The sequence below is a fragment of the Epinephelus fuscoguttatus genome, linkage group LG7 (assembly GCF_011397635.1).
Source record: "Epinephelus fuscoguttatus linkage group LG7, E.fuscoguttatus.final_Chr_v1".
NCBI classification, from domain to species: Eukaryota; Metazoa; Chordata; class Actinopteri; order Perciformes; family Serranidae; genus Epinephelus; species Epinephelus fuscoguttatus.
In genome coordinates, this window is record NC_064758.1 from 31301290 (window position 1) to 31324791 (window position 23502).

Here is a 23502-nt window from a genome sequence, read left to right on the forward strand (position 1 = left end):
AACAACCTTCGGATGATATTGTCTCTCGTGGCACACTGGCAGAAGTGGAGTGATGTGGATTAATGAAAAATTAAACAATAAACAGTTTCTAGGTGGTAACGTGTTACGTGACATTGTAAATGTATTAATATGACCCGAAATCCTGTTAGTAACACATTACATTACTTCAGTACAGCTGAAACGCATATTACTGTCACCATCAACACTGTTTGTACACACTTTGTTGCTTTTAATGCCATGTTTATCCAACTTTCCATTGTTAATCTGTGATTTTATTCTTATAGATTTATGACTTTGTTCTGGGAATCTAAGATTTTTTTTTTCTTTAACATGGCCCTAATCCTTCTTTGTATTTTACAACGGTGGTCTATTGGGAAAAATGTGTCTTGGGCTGCAAGGATTTTTTTTTGTTGTGATCACTGGGAAAAACTTATTACAATGCTGAGCTGCTTTCCTGGGAGCCTGCTGAGAGCATGTTAGCATGGCTGTGTTAGCATTTAGCTCAAAGCACTGCTGTGCCTAAGTGCAGCCTCACAGAGTGGCGAGCATGACTGTAGAGACTGTATTTTAAACTCTCTCCTACCATATGGAAGTACAATAATAAATTCCTAGAGTACTCTGTAATAAGGCCACTGCTTAAACCATATATACTTAGCATACGTCATTAGAAAATGGTATGAAATGTGATGTGCTGTAAATATCTGATTTATTTCATTCTGAGAGAGACTGCGGTGATTTATTATCATGCAGCACCTCTTCTATTATCACAATTCACTTCTGAAGCTTTCATCCTACCCAGTGAATAAATAAAAAACATGTAAAGCAGTGATGGTTGAGACAGGAGGGGTTTAATCCTGGTACATTCCTCAGTATTATGTAAAAAGCCTGTACACTTCCTGATCCTGCTGACCCCCTTGTCGTCACCACTTGGTACAGGCCACAATGCCGTAGCCCACTATCACTCTCCCCCCTTCCCTAAGCTGCACAGCTCCCTACAACCCTACTGAGCCTGTCTGACAGAGAGAGCAAAGACAGTGCGCGTGTGTGTGTCTATGTGTGTGTGAGAGACACAGAAAGGCAGCCGAGATGAGAGTGTGAAGCAGTGAGAGGGAAAACCTCGAAAGAACAGCAAAGGCGATCAGCAAAGGGGGGGAGGGAGACAGCGAACACAGCAAAAAAGGCAGAGTGGAGGAAAGAGAAGAGAAGAGAAGAGAAGAGAAGAGAAGAGAAGAGAAGAGAAGAGAAGAGAAGAGAAGAGAAGAGGGAGATAAAGTGTAAATGTGAACGTACTATCTTTAACAGTCCTGGTGCCAAAGTCAAGAGATGCAATGACTAGATGACCAGTCACTACACACACCAGCATCCTGTCCTGGAGCCTTGACAGGAGGTGAGGGGACAAGAAAAATCCACACAGACACACACACTCAAAGGCAAAACGCTCTCTTCAACCAGTCCCACGTCCACTGGATCATGTCGTCTACCGGGTCAACCAACCACAACAAGCGCCTGGCATGTAAGTAACCAACAGTGGATGAGTAAACAGAAATGTAGCTGGCGAGAAAGTGGTACAAAGACTTGCAGTACTCTACAGTAATACTATAACTTCATGTCCTGTGTGGGGATTTACGCTGCATTGTTGTTGTAATTGAACACTTTGTGTACTCTTTTTCAGCCTGGGCAGGTGTTTAGTACTTTAATTTACACACAACAGTCTTTTAGGATGTTTTTGCATGTGGCAGGCAAGGGAAAGTTTTGTTATACTACTACTACTGATTTAGATCTACTGTACATGACTCACCATTCACAACAAAACAGTTCATGAGAGATGTTTAATTAAGCATTAGTTAGCTCTTTCATAGGATAACAAATCTGTAATGGTTGTACTTTATGTTACGTACAGTGCATATAGTGCTGCATGGCTGTTACATACTTTTCTCCAAGCTATGTTATTGAAAACTGTCCCTGAAGGATTCACATTATTATAACTCATGTTCAGTTTATCCTTTTATCCGTTTATCCTTGGTCCAGCCTTGAACTGAGCCTCATTAGCAACTACTGTAAAAATCCAACTGTCCAATGTAATAAAAAACAGCCGCAGGCCTTTTTTTCTTTTTAACTAAATTACCCAGAAAGCCTTGATGGTGGTGCACCGCTGTTGATGTACATGGGGTTTAATCACAGTGAAGGGATAACAACTACTTCTTAGAGTCCCACTAAGCTACAGGAAGAAGGTCTTTATATAGAAACAGGGAAGACAGGCTAACTGCTACCTGCTCTCAGTGAGACATTGTCTTGCTTTCTAACTGAACACATGACCTCACAAGATAAGAGCTGTTTGTTTGTGTTTAAGTGTCGATCTGGTATTTTCTCCTACTACTTTCCATGTGAAGGTGCATGTGAGTGTTTCTTAATGTGCACAGACGTAAAGGAAGAGCAATGAGCTCTGCGAAGAGAACTGAAAGCCCTGTTATGACTGGCCTAAATCGGGAGCATGGCTGGAGGTCATCTTTGCATTTAGCCCAGAGTGAAGTGCCTTAATGGCTTTGGGAATGGGAATGGGAGAACGGCCTGGGAATATACAATCTGATCAGACACTTACAGAGCAGGTGGTCAGACAAGGGTCAATATGTAATCGCAGCGCTGGGATGGGAGGAACCTGAAGATGAGAGTGATGGAGTGCAACGACTTGATTGAAATGATGTGTTCATGTTATGTTTTTGTAAAGCTCCTGCAACCCAATCACCAGAATAAACGCTAGCGTTGTACGTCTCTGCAAACCACAGATATGTAACATTTGTATGTTATTATGTAGCGGATATGCTGAAACTATAGCTATGGTTAATGTATGGTTATGTTAGGCACAAAAAACACTTATTTGATATTGACTAATTGATTAAGGTTGGGAAAAGATCTTGTTTTGGCTCATAATACCTGCTTTTGGTGGCATGATTATCACTGGAAATGCCACCAATGTCTCGCCAAAAACAAAGCCAGCTCATATACATGCCATCACAACTACGTCACTTTAGAAACATTGATATGATATGTATGAAATGCAAAAACAAAACAATAACAATATTGTACTCTGGCGACTGGGCTGGCCTCCTGCAGTATAACGTAACGTGGCGATGTTGACAGCACGCGTTGTGGAAAGAGGTGGTTTCATAAATGAGCAGTCTGGATTTATTTTCTACTTCACGGCTCTGTGTTTACAGATACGTGTATGAGGGCGGCGAGGGGAGTGGGGATGCATGGCGGGGGAGGTGGCTGTTGTGGTGCAGTGATCTCACTCATAAATGATTTATGCTTGATGGACTGCTGTGGCCACGAGGCCGGCAGAGGAGAGCGATTGGCTCGGTAAATAATAGCAGTAATACCTGACAATGATGTGGCTGTACGCTGCTGAGAGCCGGGTGACACCATCATCGGCCCCTGGGGGGAATCAGGAGCTGCGGGAGAGGAGGGGTGGAGTTTGAGATGGATGGGCTGTCAGATGTGACCGGCCATGCAGTGCAGCTGCCTTACTACTGTAACTCTCTCTGTCTCATGCGCACACACACACAGACTGTTTGTTCACTACAAACAGAAAAATGATCATGGGATTTCTTTCAACTTGCCACAGGGGGACTGAATGTTTCACCATGTGACTCTTTGGTTCAATAGGAGCATTTGTTCCCTGCTTCCTTTGCAGTTCCCAGGACTCTTGATGTATGACTGCACCATTAGAATGACACAGAGCAGCTAATGACGCTTACCTTCAGAGCTGGATGTTTTCATCATAGAAAAGATGCTGATAAGGAAGTGAGGAACAAATGCTCATTGCATACCGGGGTGAAATGAAACAATCCAAGAGGCCGAGGTGACATTTGTTATATATGAAAGGGTATATAAAAACTAGCAGTGTGGAGTACAGGAGCAGAGCAGTGAGAGTGGCAGAGGGATCAGACCGTGGAAGAATAATCACAAGGATGAAAAAATCATGTGCTTCAGCTCAACTGTCACCTCCGGCACTGGACCACCCACCCCCGCCCCCTCTGGAACACTGCACACACCCACCTCTACATCAGATTCCTGGATATAAAGAACTGCTGATGATCTGATCAACAGCATTGCAAGAATAAAAACATCTGAAGGAGAAAAAGACCCTGGCTGGTTGAGAAAATGTGAACTACAAAGAGGATAAAGAAAAAAAGAAAGGCTCTCTTGCCGTTCTAAAGCCAGTGAAATTCTTTCTATTCAGTGTGTCTTTGCCTCGACACACAACAAATGCACAAAATGCATGCCGTCGCTGCACCCTTGTTTTTGTCAGTATGAGACTTAGCTGAGGCAAGCAGGCCCAGTAAAGCTCTTTGCCTCAAATCACTGACACTACAGCTACTTTATACCGGGAATAATGCACAGCAGGCTTAGATTGCATAACACTGCATTCTCCCGTCTTTAACAAACTCCTTTCTTTCTCTCTTCCTTGCTTCCTTTCCTACAGACTCAGCCAACACAGACATCCTACATGCATGTACACACAAGCCAAGGCGGTGAGCTGCGTAATTGTGCACTACAATGCAGTGGGAGTCCAGTGTTGTAGGGTGTGCAGCTGAAGGATTGTACCAGCATTATGTAACAGTAAGCCCTAGGTAATTATGGTTCAGTGTGGGCTGAGACAGAGCAGGGATTTCTGGGTAAGGGGCATAGGTCCTGTGACAGATCACAAGTGTTATGGAATTTCAAAGGGCAGTTCTTAAAGTAAAGCCTGACTCAGTTAGCAGCCTACAAATAATTGACTTTCCGTATCAGGCCAGGTTAAGGTCTTGTTTCTTACGTTTTTTCCAAGCAGCAGCGTGAGATGAACAAAGGCACGGAGATGTATAGCCTCTTCTGTACCTCCTATGGCATCTGAGAAATGAGCCAGAATTTGGAATTTTTCTGAAATGTGCTACTCATATTTATCAACTTATTGGAGGTAAACTTCCAATTTAAAGGGTGAACGATAAGCTTTGGCCTATCTGAGGCTAACGGTACAGTCAGTTTGCTACCATTATCCTCTTTGTAGCCTTTACGACCAAATACTAGCCCACCAGGATATTATGTTAGCATTTTACGTTACTGCAAACTATAGATATGTTATGTTTGTACATTTCATATGTATGACGTAGCTCAGATTACATGTTTATAGACAGAGTTTCTCATCATGAGGAGGAGAGGATGGTGGATGATGTGACACCTTGGCAAGAGGGCTGCTATAAGATGGAGACAGCAGCAGACTACTGTTCAAGATCAGAAGTAGCGGGCGTTCTTTAATGAGAGTTTAGGACATGTATAGCTGTGTTTGTAGTGACAAAAATGGGCATTTTTTGATGAGAGTTCAGGACAAGTCCAGCCGTGCCTGTGGCGACAGAAGTGGATATTTTTTAACAAGAGTTTGGGACAAGTCCAGTTCTGCTTGTAGCACAACCCCATCTCAATCTAAAGTCATAGACTACCAGAGCTTTGGCAGTGTCTTCTGCATCAGACACCAACGGAAAAAGCCATCCTTTCAAGTGGCATAATGCGCAGCCAGGCGCTGTCAGTGTGTTATGGCGTTAGTCAGCCTCAGGGGGAAATGTAGCCATACAACAATGTCAATTAAAGGGGCGAAAAGTCTGAGTAAAGTGGGTGGGAGGGGTGCTGGATGGGTCCAACAATCTCAGACTTTCATCCAGGAGGCCGGTGTTCACTTCCTGTATAAATGTAAAGCCAAACCCCGTTTTTTTTTTTCTAAACCTAACCATGTGTGTGTGTTGTTGAAAGAAAGAAAGAAAGACATCAATTTCTTAGTGTGTTTTTGGAAGACACAGTATGCAAACTGTAAATTTCCTGTGAAAAGAGAAGTATAAAGACACAATGCATGTAACAGGCAGACATTGACATGGTGTCCCAGAACGTCAGAAGCACCCAGGCCACCTTGCACGTCATATGTAGACACAGAAAGCCCACAACCATGCAGTGATATGTGATGAGGTCAGAGTGAGAATGTTTTGTGCAGCAACAAAATTGGGTATTTTTAGCCAAAAATTATATTTTCCTCATGATTAATAAATGATTTTTGTGCCTAAACCACATGTTAACCACAACGCTGTCACAACATAAAAGGAAACTTAAGGTTGCAATATATCCACTACATACTGTATGAAACATACAAATGTAATATGTATCTGTGATTTGCAGAAAAGCCAACATTAATTCTGATGACTGGATATAAATTAAACTGTGAGTTTGTCTGCTTTAACATAAGCTCCAAACCAAGCAGGAACCTCCAGGGCTTAGAAATAAAGCCAACAACTGCCAAAACCTGCAGGTCTTTCAACGGCAACATGAGGTTGGCTCTGGAGGCCAGTCAGTCCTCATAGAGCCCCATGTTAAAATGCTCAACCTAACAAGCAGAAATAAACATGTTTACAGTCTGATACAAAAAACAGTTTTGGACTCTATAGCTAATTTTCCTACTTCAGAACACCTGAGAGGGGGGTGACTTTTTATATAACTCACCTGTCTACACTTCATTGAGGCTTAAAGTTACACAGTTAAAGGTGGGCCATCTTGAATGACAGGGCTCCTACTGATAGTGTCTTCGGCTTCTCAGTCAGGTCCACCCCACGCCCCTTCACAGCGTCAGCCTCCCACCCAAATATTGTCACTTCTGTCTCCCAAAACCTAAGATGCTGACAGCCAAAATGCCAAACTCAAGGCTTCATAATGTCCACAAACCAATGGATGAAATCACAATAGCTACGTCCATTATTTTTAGTCTATGCTCCAAACATTAGCATGCCTGGCTAACTAGCTTACTACCAACAGTTGTAAAATAACATTGTCTGAAAGAAACTCAGCCAGACTCAGATCACATTAAACCCCATCCTTAAATCTGTCAGTGACCCAGGCTTCAACTCAAGTGAATAGGTGAGGAAGTGAATATTCTCAGAGGCTGGCACTGGTGCTAACGAATCATAAGGGTGGGAACTTCTGAGAAACTAAAAATTCAAAAGTATAACACCACAATCTCATTAGGGGAGGAGATGCAGGTTCAGAGCTGAAGTCTGCTGTCCTCAGACTACACCTTCATATTATTTGTTCCGTCTTTGAAAGGAGTGGTGGTCCCTGTACTCAGACTCTAATTCCTGGATCCTGTTATGCAGCCGTAAGGGTTACAAGACTGCTACTGTGTCCCAGGGTAACCATCAGCAGAATGAGTCTGAGATGTAAGACACTGCCAGGGCCACTTTCTGCACAGAGCAGTCATACTGCATTATTAATTCTATGGGTTTTTTTTTTCAAATGATATTGTTTTTGCTGTCCATCGATGGTTGTAACAAAGCCATGATGTGTTTTAGTGCAGTGTCAGCATTCATAGACACACACTACATCTGGTAAATCAGTGTGGAGCCAGCACATTTAAAGCCTGCTTATTTTCCCCTCCTTTCCTGTTTTTTTATTTTCTTCCTCCTCTTTTATAAGCTCTGTCTCTGAATATCCTGAGGCTGACACTTCCCTAACAAAGCAACAGTCAGCCATCACAGCTGTTCTCTGTTGCTTGACCCACCCACACTAAATCCTTTCCATGTGACCTGTATTTCATAACCTAGATAAGGGTAAAGCAGCAGCCGAAAAAAAATGAATGGGCTGCCTCGTTTGACACAGTTTCATCAGACTCTGTGTTCGCCGACCCTGGCACAAACTTGTCTTGAACATCAGTGTCACCCCGTTGCTGGAAGTCAGTGTTCATACTTGCTCTTATTCATTATGCAACGATTGCTCATTTCCTGATGATGAATTCTTTTTCCCCTCTGGACTGCCTTTGAGAGGCTTCAACTTATATACGATTAAAAGTGGCAAAAATACTTTAGTTGATGAGCCAGGCAGCCACATAAGGATCGTTGGCGGTTAATAACCCCTTTCAAAAGCAAGGGATTCCCCCTTGGAGGCTATGAACACCATCTGGGTCTCACACAGAGGGATGGTAGTAATGTAACCTTAACCGATTTGCATGGAGACCTCCCACTCGTCTTCCACAGCAGGGTGCTAGAAAACTCAGAGGTTATCTGGATGAGTCAGCCTTTTACATACATGTTTTTTTCTCCCACGCTGGGGCAGACAGATGGAGACATGCAGCTGAGCTTGCGCGTGGGTTGGGCATGTCCACTGGCAACTTCAGTAGCAAAATTTGATTTTTAGAGAAGGAGACAAGGAGAGAGAGAAAGAGAAACACACTCAGAGAGAGAGACAGAGAGACTCCCATGAGGCCAGCAGGCAAAGTTGAGGTTTATGTAAGCTGTATAGTTTCATTATCATCATCATCATCATCGTCATCATCATCACTATCAGAAGCGTCATCATTGCTCTAACAACCTGTAGTGGTTTGTTTGTCTCAAGCTGCCACTGCTACCATACAATAACTAGTAGGTGACACTGATGGCTTGTCAGGTTGGCATGTTGTTGTCCTTATAGAGTATGTCTCTTAGTGATGACATACCTTGACCTGCACTGCCAAATACTGTGCAACAAAATGGTCAAGGGTTACTCCCTCACACTGTCCTTTTTGCTGTGTGCTGTCTTGCTAGACTGATGGGACACAGCTGTGGCAGCGGACACTTATGCAGTAGCGCGCCTGTAAATCTACGGGTGTGTGCTAATGGTGTTGTTGGATCTGCAATAATAAGTCATTAGTCAGTTGACAGGAAATAAATCAGCATTTACAAGAGCCCTGGGCAGCAGGGTAGGGCAGTTAGCACTGTTGCATCACAGCAAGAGGAGTTTGGAGTTTGCATGGTCTCCCAGTGTCAGCGTGATTTTCTCCTGATTCTCCGGCTTCCTCCCACAGTTAGGTTAATTGATGACTGAATTTTTTCATAGGTGTGAATGTGAGTGTGAATGGTTGTCTGTCTCTATGTGTCAGCCCTGTGATAGCGTGGCGACCTGTTCAGGGTGTACCCTGCCTCTGGCTGATCAAACTGATATTAATTTTGACAGGTTTTATGGAAATCAGAGCAGGAATAAATGAAGCAAAACATGCCAGGAAACCTTTTTGACTGAAACTGGATTGGCTGCTTTTCTCAAAAGTTTCAAAGCAAAGTGGGGTGCCAATTAAATGAGCATATTAAAGGTTAGATACAGAGAAACTCCCCAATATATCTCAGGGTTTGGTGGTCTGATGCTAACATTACCAGCATCTACAGCATTAAAGGGTAACTTCAGTATTTTTCAAGCTTTATCCTCTTTCCCCACATATTTGTGTCTAAGTGACTAATGGGAACAATAATTGGGAGCAATAATTTCTGAAATTGGTCCAGTATTGAACAAGGGGGCTGCTGCTGTGGAACAGGCTGCAATGTAATTACTTGGGGCAACTGTGCACCTTCAATTTATGTCCACTGAAAGTGCTTGTTTTTGCAACTGACAGGCTCAGATTATTAATCTAAGTGTCTGACAACATTATTCAAAGGATCCCTACACAGATAGACCTTTTTGTTAAAGAGTTAGCTGCTTTGTGTTTAACCACAAACAGCTGTCTCCAAACTACCAAAAACCCCCTTTAAGTAAACAGTAATTCTAGCGTGTATAGAGCCAGCATTTTTTTTCACATATAAGTAATACAAATGAACCAAGAAAGCTTTTGTGAATTTAGTTTTGTTTCTGTCAACTTTGAATAAAGTGTGTTTTACAGTGACAAAATTACTGTTTATTTAAATGGAGTCTGGTAGGGATAGTGATGGCAATTCAAAAAATGATCTTACTCTTTAACAAAAACGTCTATCTCTGTGGGGATCCTTTCCGCAATCACCCGACACTTAAAATAATAATCTGAACCTGTCAGTAGCAAACACAAGCACTTTTAGTGGACGTACATCGACAGTGTGCAATTGCCTCAAGTAGTTACGTAGTAGCATATTTTGCCACTGCCGGGTGCAACAGTCTTGCTCAATACTTGACCAATTTCAAAAACTGTTACCATAAAGTCACTTAGACATAAAAACACAGAAAAATAGGGTCCAGGTTGAAAAATACCAAACGTACCCTTTAAGATAAATATCTCAGCATGTTCCACCTCATCAAGTTTCTCTAGCTGGATATTGGTGACAATTGCATTATTTACATTCATGTCTGGACACTCGTTTATACTGAACAACAGTGTAACCTTTATGTCATTGACTTTTTTCAACGTTACTTCGCCAACTGAAATATCAGCCAGGGGGACTGTGAACCGCAGAGTGGTTTTCTGTCCACACAGACAGCTTCAGTGACAGAATAAAAGGCTGTTGTTAGTGCATGGTAGTAGACACACACCCCTCCAGGGCTGTGGAAGAGTGACTGGCAGATTGACTACTGTAAGTCTCCAGAGATGAGCTGTCTGAAGAGGGAAGCTGGGTCACATGTTTGTTTTCAAACAGTGGAAAAGTAGCACTCAAAAGGTCTGTAGATGAAGTAAAGTGAATGTTGTCACTGTGCATGCTGGATCCATCTGCTGCCATCATGTAAACATGTTAGTCATGGAAGCTTGATATGCATGCTACACACACTGGGTGACAAACTGAGCATAAACCAAAGGCATGCAAACACAAGCATGAATGCATAAGCGCACACTCGTACAGTTTATGTGTACACGCTCGCACTGTATTCGTTCATACACGCACACACACATTAAAACACTGGTGACATGAGTCAAAGTGTCAGCTCGTGGAGGCCAGTTGGAAGAGGCACAGTGTGTGCTGAGGAGGATGTAGCACGGTTACACAACCACAGCTGGTCAGCATGGCAGAGGTCGATGCTGGAGGTAGACCTAAGGACAGATGCTCTCTTGTTTTTCACAACATGTCTGTATCGTCACGCACTGAAAGAAAAAAATATATATATTCCAGTAATGTCATGTGCTGAAAGCTAGAGCATGTTCAGCTGACTCTTACTTTTCTGTTCCCCTTCTGCTCATACATATGAGTCTGCACCCACCAAGAAAAGATTATCTGCAGCTCAAATAGCTGGTACTTGAGTAACAAAATATGTTGACAACACAGACTAGAGCCAACACTCTAAAGGCCAATCAAAAGCCACTCTGTCAGAGCATCCATTGTCTCAGCACACCATAAACCAGAGGTACTGTAAATTGCAGTTAGACGCATCTCTGCATACATGCACAGATATTTAAGGGTCAAACACACTCCTTACTGTAACGTTAAAATGTAGGATTAAGAGCACTGTTGAGTTTTGGGCAGGTCTGCACAAATTAGTACTTCAAAATATAGTCACAGCAGATATTAAAGCAAATATTTGGTTAATCACAAAGTTTATGTGATGCCGTCGATACCAATCTTCACCTGCTGTTAAACTGATTTTCAAACTGCATGTGTGTTTAAATATGACCACTAGAGGTCAGACTGATATCATGAGAACATTTTCTTTGCCTTGAGAAGCGTCACAGAAAGGGCTGACTGACAGGAGAGAGGGCAGAGACAGGAGAAGAAATTAAAAGATCAAAGGACACAACAATATTGAGACTGATAGTATGAATAGACTGTGTGAGTTATTTGCTGGAACAAATGAGAGTCACGTTGAATGAGTTTACATGCCTCAACAGGCCTCACGCAGGAAGGGATATACGAACACATCTTCTCTTATGTTATTTTTTAATATCCACTATTTGTTATCTCTGTTATTATGATTTCTGGGATTCATGGATGTTTTCTTATTATTGTTCTTTTCCTAGGTAAGAGAACATTTAGCGCGAGGTTGACAGCACACCTACCAAGATAAGAGATAAACATCTTGTTTTCACAGTCAACAAATTTAGGTTAGAAAATTAATTCACAGCTATCTCATTAGTTGTTGTTGTCATATTTCATGCAAAAAAAATTCATGGTCCCAGCTTCTCAAATGTGAGGACGTCCTGCTTTTCTTTTTTCTCTCGTTTAATCCCTTTATGCTTCCAATAGGCCAGATCATACAAAATAATTAAGCAGCCTACCATAAGTATGCAGATGACATGCAAACATAGATACCGTTTTGATCAGGTGATTATGGACCCGTAGAACGCCTGTGTCACTGTATTGAGCAAATAAATGATTGGATGCGTCAAGAAATGTGCTGTACAAATAAAGCTTTTAAATTATTTTAATAATTTTTTCAATTTATTAAACTGATTTAAAATTTTCTGCCTTGATTCCTTTTACATTCAATACTTAAATACTTGTTCCTGACTGTACCTTCATACCTTTACTTAACATTTTCAATACATGGCTTCTACTAGTAAATCAGTATTTTACAGTGTGGTATACATACTTCTACTTAATACTTCCTTAACCACTGATGCAGATACAGCATTTACAACACCACAAATGTTATGCCGTTGCTACATTTGGGATTTTCCTGTAACGCCAGTACTGATGCCCTGGAAAATCACGTTTACTCTGTTTAAGTGTATTTAACAGTACACAGGGTACAACACCAGCCCTTATATTGTGATTAGGGGCTGTTACCTATATTAATCAAGTGGGATTCATGATTCAATACATCTGGGTAAGAGCAGATTTGGATGGCTAAGAACTTTTTTCTCTTAAAAGAAAATTAAGAGAAAATATCAGAGAGATCTAAGAGAATGTTGCTGCATTTATTTTAAATATAGATTATTTCAAAAAAACAGGACTTTTATTTTTGTTGTAGGGCTTTTATTCATAAAAGACTAATGACATCTGATAATTTTTCTTTTCTTTCAGATGATTGATTGTCGCGTCGGCTGCTTGACAGGTAGCTTCACATCTGGAGGCTGAACAAAAACAAATTAAAGCCCGCAGCTAATGATGTGAGGTGACTTGTTTGGCACAGCGTTAAATCAACATTAGATCACAAAAAAAATTGACCTGCGGTTGAGAAACCAAACCTATTGGCAGGTTTGGTAACAGTGTTCCCAACACATACCGGTTAAAGGCTGTCAAACAGGTCAAGGCAACCTCAAACATCTTCAGAACCTTTTAATCTCACTTTAAGAGTTCAATCATAGATTTTATTTTATTCTTTAACTGTTTTGTACACTGTATGGCTTTGGTGATAGCGGACAGTCTCGAGCAATTCGAGAAAGATGGGGAATGACATGCAACACAGGACCGTAAGTATCTATCTCATATGGCAAGGGTGGGGGTTCACCTACACTTTCTGTGACCGAACCACAGACCGTATAAAATAATGGATGTAGCTACTTTGATGTCATCCATTGGTTGGACTCCCATTTTCAAACATGGAGCCTGGCATTTCGGCGTCACCATCTTGTTATTTTGGAGCCAGAAGTGACCCCATTTGGACGAGAGGGTGTAGCTTTGGAGGAGCAAGGGGCAAATCTGACTCATACTGTTGTGACACCAGGCACTCAAAGCGGCCCTGCCCTTATTAATCCGTAATTTTAATCTTCAATAAAATGTAAACAGTTGAGTCATTAAAAAATCCACCCCTGTACAGTTGTCACGAATGGGGAAAATAGCTGTACAGACCAAAACCATTTCTTGTACCAGGCTCTAGACATGTTAGGGGTCTATAGAAATTTACTGGCTTCTGGAGCCAGCGTCAATTGGCCATTTAAAAACTGCTGTTTCTGGCAAGTTTGCCTCATTTTTCAGCTCTGGAGGTCACCACTTGGACCCAACATTTACAGCACCACAAATGTTATGCCGTTACTACATTTGGGATTTTCCTGTAACGCCAGTACTGATGCCCTGGAAAATCATGTTTACTCTGTTTAAGTGTATTTAACAGTACACAGGGTACAACACCAGCCCTTATATTGTGATTAGGGGCTGTTACCTATATTAATCAAGTGGGATTCATGATTCAATACATCTGGGTAAGAGCAGATTTGGATGGCTAAGAACTTTTTTCTCTTAAAAGAAAATTAAGAGAAAATATCAGAGAGATCTAAGAGAATGTTGCTGCATTTATTTTTGTTGTAGGGCTTTTATTCATAAAAGACTAACGACGTCTGATAAATCTGTTGACAGTTGGCGGGTGTTTTCGGCTTTTCTTTCAGATGACTGATTGTCGCGTCGGCTGCTTGACAGGTAGCTTCACATCTGGAGGCTGAACAAAAACAAATTAAAGCCCGCAGCTAATGATGTGAGGTGACTTGTTTGGCACAGCGTTAAATCAACATTAGATCACAAAAAAAACTGACCTGCAGTTGAGAAACCAAACCTATTGGCAGGTTTGGTAACAGTGTTCCCAACACATACCGGTTAAAGGCTGTCACACAGGTCAAGGCAACCTCAAACATCTTCAGAACCTTTTAATCTCACTTTAAGAGTTCAATCATAGATTTTATTTTATTCTTTAACTGTTTTGTACACTGTATGGCTTTGGTGATAGCGGACAGTCTCGAGCAATTCGAGAAAGATGGGGAATGACATGCAACACAGGACCGTAAGTAACTATCTCATATGGAAAGGGTGGGGGTTCACCTACACTTTCTGTGACCGAACCACAGACCGTATAAAATAATGGATGTAGCTACTTTGATGTCATCCATTGGTTGGACTCCCATTTTCAAACATGGAGCCTGGCATTTCGGCGTCACCATCTTGTTATTTTGGAGCCAGAAGTGACCCCATTTGGACGAGAGGGTGTAGCTTTGGAGGAGCAAGGGGCAAATCTGACTCATACTGTTGTGACACCAGGCACTCAAAGCGGCCCTGCCCTTATTAATCCGTAATTTTAATCTTCAATAAAATGTAAACAGTTGAGTCATTAAAAAATCTACCCCTGTACAGTTGTCACGAATGGGGAAAATAGCTGTACAGACCAAAACCATTTCTTGTACCAGGCTCTAGACATGTTAGGGGTCTATAGAAATTTACTGGCTTCTGGAGCCAGCGTCAATTGGCCATTTAAAAACTGCTGTTTCTGGCAAGTTTGCCTCATTTTTCAGCTCTGGAGGTCACCACTTGGACCCAACACTCTACAGAGATCTGAAGGGAGTGTCCTGCAGGAGAGAACTAAACAGCTAAACTGACCATTTTACAGCGTTTTGTAACAAAAAATCTTAGATCAGGGGTCCTAAAAGTTTTAATGACTGAGTGTCATTTTAGGGAGCCAGCATATGATTGAGGGCCGCACAGGAAACACACTACACTATGACTTTTTAATGATTTTTTTTATAACGTAGCATGACATCGTTGATATATTATACCATGACACTTTAATGACATACTATAGCTTGACTTTTTAATGACAGTTTAATGACTTTCTTATGACATCCTATACCATGACATTTTTATGACTTTTTATGATATACGACTACGATGGACTTGATATAGCTGACATAACACTCATACAACATTCTACCTTTCCATTCTTTCACACAATTGAAAGTAATGAAATAGAAACAGTCCAGTTTTTGACATTGATTGTACCTTCCCACAGCAGTCGAGCAATGGCTTCTGCTGGGGTCAGCAACACTTGGACAAACCACACACAGAACTGCAGTACACCATAGTACTAGAGCCAGTGGTTTTAATAATTAGACAGGCAATTTGTTAATTTATTGATGATTATGATTATGGTCATGATTGTGTCGGATGGCGGTGCATGGTTGCCTGTCTTAGCTTCATGGTTGGTGCCTTAATCCTTATAGGCCTCTAACATCTGACACTAAAATGTCAGTTCCACAGTGTAAGGCAGAAGTAGACAGATCATTCTTATTCTATTTGCTATTGAGAAATGCTTTTGTTTTTTGATTGTTGTTGGGGGTTTTTGCAGGGGGAGAGAACAGAGACCACACCTCCCAAGACGCATACATTTGGCATTTTTTCAAGAAATACTAAATTCTAAGACACAATAATGCAGTGAAAGACAGTTGAGGTGAATGTTTTTTTGTATGTGTCTCATTTGGGTGGTCAGCTGAGACAGACATCTCTCAGCGGGTGTTGGACAATGATTCTGCGCAGCACCTGAAGCTGAGGGAGAGACAGCGCTTCTTTGAGGAGGTCTACCAGCATGACGTGGACAACTACCTGCCCTCTTCTCACCTGCAGGTCGACTGCAGGAAACGTGAGTGACGGTCCACGGTGTCAAGATTCAAATAAAATGTGTTGCCTTTGAAATGAAAGTGTGCATGTCTGCTATATATGCCTGTATATGCAGCCCCCATGGGAAGTATCTCCTCTATGGAGGTGAACGTGGACGTCCTGGAACAGATGGACCTGATGGACATCTCTGACCAGGAGGCCCTCGACGTGTTCCTCAACTCAGGCTCAGGAGCAGACGAGGGCGCGCTGGCATCTCCGCTACCAGGTGCACTAATGGCCTCCGAGCTGCATCGATCTACTGCCATTGCACTTTCCTAAAGCCATTTATGTATTCAGTTTTCACACACAGATGTTACAGAAGCAGGCCATTTAACGTGTCAAAAGAGGTGCCACAACCCAGAATGTCAAAATTGATACTCTGGATATAGCTTAAATCTTGCTTTTAACTATTACTCACTATTTCATTTATCAAATCTTTTTTTTGTGTGTCTTGTTTGTTTGTTTACATCAGGAGCAACCAAACAAACATTTTATTACTAAGTGTGGCATATCAAGGTGCTGATTAAATACCACCATAACTGCACATGTTGGTAAGACAACAAACTGCTGCTGTGTCAAGACTCTGAGAACAAAGAGCATGTGTTGTGTTGTGTGATTAAACTGCACATTTTAGAGTGTCCTTTTATTGTGATCAGCCTGAGGCACACAGGTGTAGTAACGATGCTGTTTAATCAGCACCTTGATACACCACACCTGTCAGGTGGATTGGTTGTCTTGGAAAAGAACTACTCACCAATACAGCTTCTAATAAATCTGTGACCAAAATATGAAAGAAATATTCAGCTGAGTGTATAAAAAAAGTCCTGGATCTTTAACTAATCTTTATCTTAAAATTTTGTTCAGTATAGATTCTAGTTATAGGCATTTATTCCGTTGGTGTCATGTCTCATTTCATTTTTTCCCAGTTCTTTTAAAATGTATGTCAACAAAAATGTCTGGGACAATTTCCAGCCTTCTGATTTGAGTTTTTACATCAAGCCAGTGTCTGGTCATGGCTTTCTTACTTGGGTCAAGTTCTCCCATCACAATACTTGTAATGTTCCCAAGATAAATCACAGGGCTGATACTGTTTCATCTCCCAAAATATTTTTTAACAACTGCAGTAACATTTTCAGTATACAGTGGCATGCAAATGTTTGGGCACCCCTGGTCAAAACTGTGTTTACTGTGAGTAGTAGAAGATAAACTGATTTCCAAAAGGCATGAAGTTAATTATGACACATTTCTTTAATATCTTAAGCAAAATTACTTTTTAATTTCAGTCTTTTAAGTCTTGCTCCTAAGTATCACAGTTTCTAATTGCTGTTTGTAAACCAGTTAAGAGAGTCTTTCAATTCTTGTTTGGTGGATTTTTACCCATTCTTCCTGCAAAAGGCTTCTAGCTCTGAGATTTTTGGCAAAACCTTCAGCTTGTGCCTCTTGAGGTAGTCCATTGTGGATTTTGAGGTCATCATCGTCATCATTATGCTGTTGCAGAAGCCATCCTCTCTTCATCTTCAGCCTTTTTACAGATGCTATAATGTTTGCTTCCAGAATTTGCTGTAATTTTTTTTGTCTTTTTGTCTATATTAGATAGGATAGTCTAAGTGTGAGAGGGGGAGAGAGAAAGGCTGACACGCAGCAAAGGGCTGTAGGCTGGGATTCAACCTGTGGCCGCTGCAGCAAGGAAATAAATGGGATGCCTGCTCCACCCACCAAGCATCTGGGTGTCCCAGTTTGCTGAAATTCAACTGAATCTATTCTTCCCTCTACCTGTGAAAATTTTTTTTGTGCCACTGGCTGCTACACAAGTCAGAGCATGATCAATCCAGCCCCGTGTTGTACAGTTTAACAGGCGTTCTTTTAATGAAATTCTGCACTTTTTTCTTCAAACATACCTTTGTTCATAGTGTCCAAAAAGTTCTACTTTAAATTCATCAGCCCGCAGCACTTGTTTCCAAAAAGCATCAGGCCTGTTCAGACGTTCCTTTGCAAACTTCTGATGCTAAAGGGAAGGGTTTTCTTCTGATGACTCTTCCATAAAGGTCATATTTGTGCAGGTGTAGCAGCACAGTAGAACAGTGCACCACCACCCCAGAGTCAAACAGGAGTTTAGTTTTGACTTTCTTTTTTTTAAAGATATTTTTATGGGCATTTTTTGCCTTTAACTGATAGGATGGTGAAGTGTGAAGGGGAGAGAGAGAGAGAGAGAGAGAGAGAGAGGGAGTGACATGCAGCAAAAGGCCACAGGCTGGAGTCGAACCCGGGCCGCTGCAGCAGCAGCCTTGTACACGGGGTGCCTGCTCTACCACTAAGCCAGCGACGCCCCTAGTTTTGACTTTCTACCAATTCTACAAGCAGCTTTCTTTTAAAGTTTTCTTGGTCTCCCAGACCTCAACTATCTTCTTATAGCCTTCTCCTGCTTTGTGGACATCAGTTATTTTAATTTTCAGACTGCAGGCAGCTGTTTAGATGAGCCTGTGGCTGTTGATTGGCGGAACAAGTCAGAGTATTTATAAAGCTTTGAAATTTGCGTCACCTGGCCTCATCCAACCTCATCTTTAACTTCATGCCTTTTGGAGATCAGTTCTGTTACTTACTTAGCTACTCACAGTAAACAGATTTTGACCAGGGATGCCCAAACTTTTGCATGTCAACGTAGACTTATCTTTGCACAGTTCCAGAACATACGTGAGCAGTCAGCCTCCGTGCTCCCACACAGCCTCCAACGCTGTTGTTGTGCAGCAAGTTTCCAGTAATAGTTGGGTTTCACTATAAATCAGGAGGGCGAAACTCTTCTGTGATTTTACAGTTGTGGTTTTAGCCATTTCGTAGTAAATATGTTATAAATCTCAAAGGTATTTTCCCTACAGGTAGATTATTCATTTGTGGTTTGACAAAACTCCAAATTAACATCTTAGAGTCAACAGCAAAACAGTATCACAACCTTTTAATTAAGGAAGCCAATTTTCCAGTACAGCTGCACATCAGTGCGCCTTTTCGGCAGACTCTAATATTAATCAGCAAATCAAATGGGCTCGTGTCTATGGGGTGCCGTTTGTAAAGTGGCTCTGACTGAAATTAACAGCTTCAAACAATGTTTAAAAAGTGGTGTGAATTTTTTAGTCACTGTTTACAACATTTGAAATATGTTGATCTATGAAATATGATAATCTAAATATCAAATGTTAAATCTAAATCTAAATGATAAATATTAAATCAAAATGTTAAACCTAAATCTAAATATGAAATCTAAATGTTAAACCTACATCTAAATGTTAAATCTAAATGTTAAATTTAAATCTAAATGTTAAACATAAATCTAAATGTTAAACCTAAATCTAAATCTAAATGTTAAATTTGAATCTAAATGTTAAACATAAATCTAAATGTTAAATCTAAATGTACAAGTCAAATAAAATTTCCCCAAATGTTTCTGTCATTTTAGATAGTTCTTATCATGCTGATGTATGTTCAAGTGTTCATTTTCTCCGATTAGTTTGGTTTTAATTTGTTATTTGATGCTATAAACACAGTCTGACCACCCGGGCTTTTATTTTTATACTTCTGCTGACCGGCAGTGTGTATTTGCATAATTAGCTAAATATTTAGTTTCAACAAGCACATTAAGATTTAACATTTGGATTGAGCTTTAACATTTAGATTTGGATTTGACATTTAGGTTTAACATTTAATATTTAGATTTAACTGTAACATTATATTTATCGTATTTCAAATATTGCTGTAAATGTGGTAAAAAGTGACCTTAAAAAATTCACACCACTTTTTTAAACATTGTTTGATGCTAAATGTGGCAAAATGTTGCTGTTAATTTGAGTGCGAGACACTTCACAAACGGCACTCAATAAGGATCATCCATATAAATTTTACAGGTATATATGGGAAACATTCAGTAATGCAGGTGCATCCTGCCGAAAGCTCTTACAGATCAGGCACAGCCATGTTCTAACAGATTCTGTTCACAGAAGGTGAAGAAGAAGAAGAGGATGAGGAGGATGAAGATGCAGAGGTTGTCTACAGGGAGCGCGCAACTTTGAAACGGCAAGACGAAATTAACCACAGCTCAAAGTCTCGCATGTCCTCCACATCATCTGGTTCCAGTGATACCAGTGGGGGTGGAGCCGACACACCTGTGATCCAGTCAGACGATGAAGAAGTCCATGCTGACACTCTGCTGCTGACCTCTGTTCCCCACACCAGGGATGAAGAAACAGAGGAGGAGGACGAGGAGGAAAGATGCCTTGCAACTAAATCGCCATAAAGACTGAATTTAACTCTCTGTAGACATATAAAGAGAGTGTATAAAGAGTGTGAAATCTCTCTGTCTCTACATTAGCAATCCTTTCCTTTGGGAAAAAAAAAATCCTAGCATGGTTGACCTGGCTGTAATTTGCTGCGTCTTTTGAATGTTCTCCTGAGTACACTGGATTTTCCTTTACAACTATAAATCTATTTTTCCTAGTAAGTGTTTAACACTCTACTTGTTGAAACTGTTTGTTGAAATTTTGGCAGTGGTGTCTGAGGTTTCCTTATATCTACATGCAAATACCTTGAGTCATCCTAGTCCCATGCACTGACATGCTCTGGCTGAGTTAAAAAGAAACAAAGCAAGATGTCAGTTCAAGTTCTGTTCCTCTCACTGCCAGAGGGAAACCTCCCTCCTGCCCATTTTGCATCTTTAAAGCACAGGCGCCAAACAGCAGAGTAAGAAAGAAAGGTACTACAGTGCATCTTTGCTTTACAGACTTTCTGGGTAAAACACAAGTTTAAATAAACCAGGTGCAAAATCTTTTTAATTTATAATACATCTGGAGCCAGATGCATAAACCACGTGTACACACACAAACCATACGTAAGCCTTTTCCCTCGCATACACTGGTATTTATGAAGGTGTAATGTGCTGTGGGAATGTGCACACCTCACACATTCTTCTTATCAGGTGTACAAACAGTTTGAGCTGAGACAGCTGCGGGTGCTATGGTAAGGATCAAATTAAATATACATTAAGAGACATGTAACATTGTTTTTAGTTTGCCAATTCTGCTAATTGTTTTATCATTTTGCTGTCTGCGTTCTGTAAAATGTCAATCAAAGGTGCATCTCCCTGTTAATGATCATTTAATGTTACCCTGTGAAGCACTTTATGAAGTCAGTTACAACATAAGCAGTATGACTGAATCACTGATCATCTTTCACACGTTTAAAAATGTCGATGATTGACATTTTGCCATGATGATGGTTTGCAGAAATGTGATGAACTTCTGGTATGGTCACTACAAATATCCACAGATGTGTGCTCTGGCATCGTTGGAGAACCTCACAATGTAACACAGTTGGTGAAACAACACTTTCTGTACCTGATTTGTCACGAACAGGTCCAACGAGTGGTGGAGCGAACACAAGTATCAATATGCAAATTTTTATGTAGGGGGCGTTTCTGAATCCATTTATGCAACCTGTGGGTGTGAAAATCACGCTAGTGCAAGTACAGCTAGCACCGCAATAACCGAGATTTATCAGGGGCACACACAGAGTTATCAATCTTTCAAAATACACATGCATATTTTTGCCATTGTGCGTACACACAGTTTCCGTCGTAAATCTACAGTGTTTTATGCATCCGGCCCCTGAACTCTGAGGACTTTGGAGTTTCCTCTTCTTTACTGGCATTGTAATGACAGTAGATAGCACCACAATGAGAATTACAAACACTGAGGCCTCAGACTGACAGATCTGTGAATGCATGTATTAAAGAGCGATCTGACTGGACTGGACCGACTTCAAGGGAGCAATCGTCATAAATCTATTGCCACGTGCATGTGTATACTATGGAACTGTGTCTGTAAACGCATGCCATTTTGTTCTTGTTAGTGACTATATGTTTGTTATTATGTAACTGCAGAGGGTTGCATTGCTGAACTATGCAGGCGATGCCAGAACATAATGCCAAGAAGCTCCTCTCATCAATGTGAGGTGTCACTTGGGAGTTTTAAACAAGCGGTGAGACTATGATTCAGCTGACAAAGATTTGTTTGTTTCTGCACAGTGTGTGTGTTTGTGTGGGTGTTAGAGTATGTGAATGTGTGCGTGTGTTTGTGAGGGTGTGGGTGGTTAATATAACAATACAACAGGTATTCCCCTGGTTGAGCCTAAAGCTACTTTCAAAAGCTTTTTACAGTGTTCATTATGGTGTGTATGTGTTCCCCATTTGAAGATATTGCAATGAACTAAATAAAAGTGAAACAGAGGTTAAAACCGCTGAACTTATTGTATGTTTGCCTGTGTCTGGGTTTTTTTTCTCTTTGCTTTCTTCTCTGAAGACTTTAAGGGGAAAGTTTGCATCCTTTGAAGTGGGGCTGTATGAGGTACTTAGCCACAGTCAGTGTATTACCTACAGTAGATACCGGTCAGCACCTCTCCTGTGTCAGTTTTGGACATTCAGGGATGGCACGTCAATTTACAGGTCATTACATGCATCATCTTTGTTCAAAATAATCATTTGTTTTTACAGGAAATTTAGTTTCTGCTCATTAAATGCATACAGTCTCTTTTACAAATAAACTTAGAATGAAGGTAAAAAAAACTTTTTGGTTTAGCTTTAAGGTTCACTTTCTTAGGTTTAGGCAACAAAAGGTTAAGAACAAAAAACCCATCACACTGTAGTTTGGCTTCAAACACTTGTCACATACATCACTGGCACAGTATGCTAAAAATACTATCACAATATGTCATCATTAAAACAACTCATGTCATAAACAGCACTCTCCTGGGCCAAAAGACCAGAGTTTGTCTGATCCATTCATCTGATCCATTCACCTCCACTCTCACCCACCATATGAAGACTTTTTCGCTCTTATATTTCAGCCGATGCCTGGAGCATCAGCAAATGCCTCTGTCTGGGTTGTTTCATACAGCTGCTAAAGAGTGCCCCTGTTTTTCGGTGTCTGATGCCGACAGGCCACTGACCAAGTGTCAATATTTCACGAGTTTGGAGCGGGACCAGGATGAGTTTAGAGAAGCAGGCAGGAATACCAACTTGGTAGCTTAGACGATGTGCTACTGCGGAGAGGGCGGCAGCAAAACATATTTTAGGCACCTAAAAAGTCCTACCCAAAATAAATCAATAACAACTTAAGTGTGTGCTATACTGAGGGTATTTTCACTGCTTTCCCTTGCTGCAGACAGCCTTTTACGACGGCAAAGTCGTTGACGATTTTAGTTTCCAAACTTTGCTCTCGTCAGAGCCACCAGTCTCCATTGCCAAAAACAATGATTTTAGCTCACTGAATCTGACCTAACCCTTTTAAACACCAAAGTCACACAATAACACAAACAAACAAACAAACTGTTAGAAGCAGCAGCAGACCAATTGGCTTTTTACACTGTCACTTTTGGCCGCACCAATTCAAGCTGT

General features: G+C 41.0%; 2 protein-coding genes across 4 annotated transcripts in view; one reads left to right on the forward strand and one right to left on the reverse strand.

Annotated features, from left to right (window-relative positions):
- zmp:0000000926 (ataxin-1-like) overlaps positions 1-23502 on the reverse strand; it is a 134470-nt gene that overhangs the window by 40606 nt on the left and 70362 nt on the right. The gene's annotated exons all lie outside the window — the stretch shown is intronic.
- On the forward strand, positions 987-22338 carry LOC125891270 (dysbindin-like). Of its 2 annotated transcripts, none has more exons than XM_049580397.1 (4): positions 987-1513; positions 15901-16050; positions 16144-16293; positions 20054-22338. In XM_049580397.1, exons 1-4 carry the CDS (start codon positions 1471-1473, stop codon positions 20347-20349), a joined length of 639 nt encoding a protein of 212 aa, XP_049436354.1. In that variant the 5' UTR covers positions 987-1470; the 3' UTR covers positions 20350-22338. The 2 variants fall into 2 exon arrangements, with proteins under 2 accessions (XP_049436354.1, XP_049436355.1); XM_049580398.1 differs by having other exon boundaries at positions 20057-22338.

What these genes read in the sequence shown, in the direction of transcription:
- LOC125891270 (XM_049580397.1), top strand. Translation starts at nt 1,471, where the DNA reads ATGTCGTCTACCGGGTCAACCAACCACAACAAGCGCCTGGCAT. An exon ending in CCACAACAAGCGCCTGGCAT is followed by an intron (nt 1,514 to 15,900) that starts GTAAGTAACCAA and finishes TTGGGTGGTCAG; the next exon opens with CTGAGACAGACATCTCTCAG. An exon ending in GCTGGCATCTCCGCTACCAG is followed by an intron (nt 16,294 to 20,053) that starts GTGCACTAATGG and finishes TTCTGTTCACAG; the next exon opens with AAGGTGAAGAAGAAGAAGAG.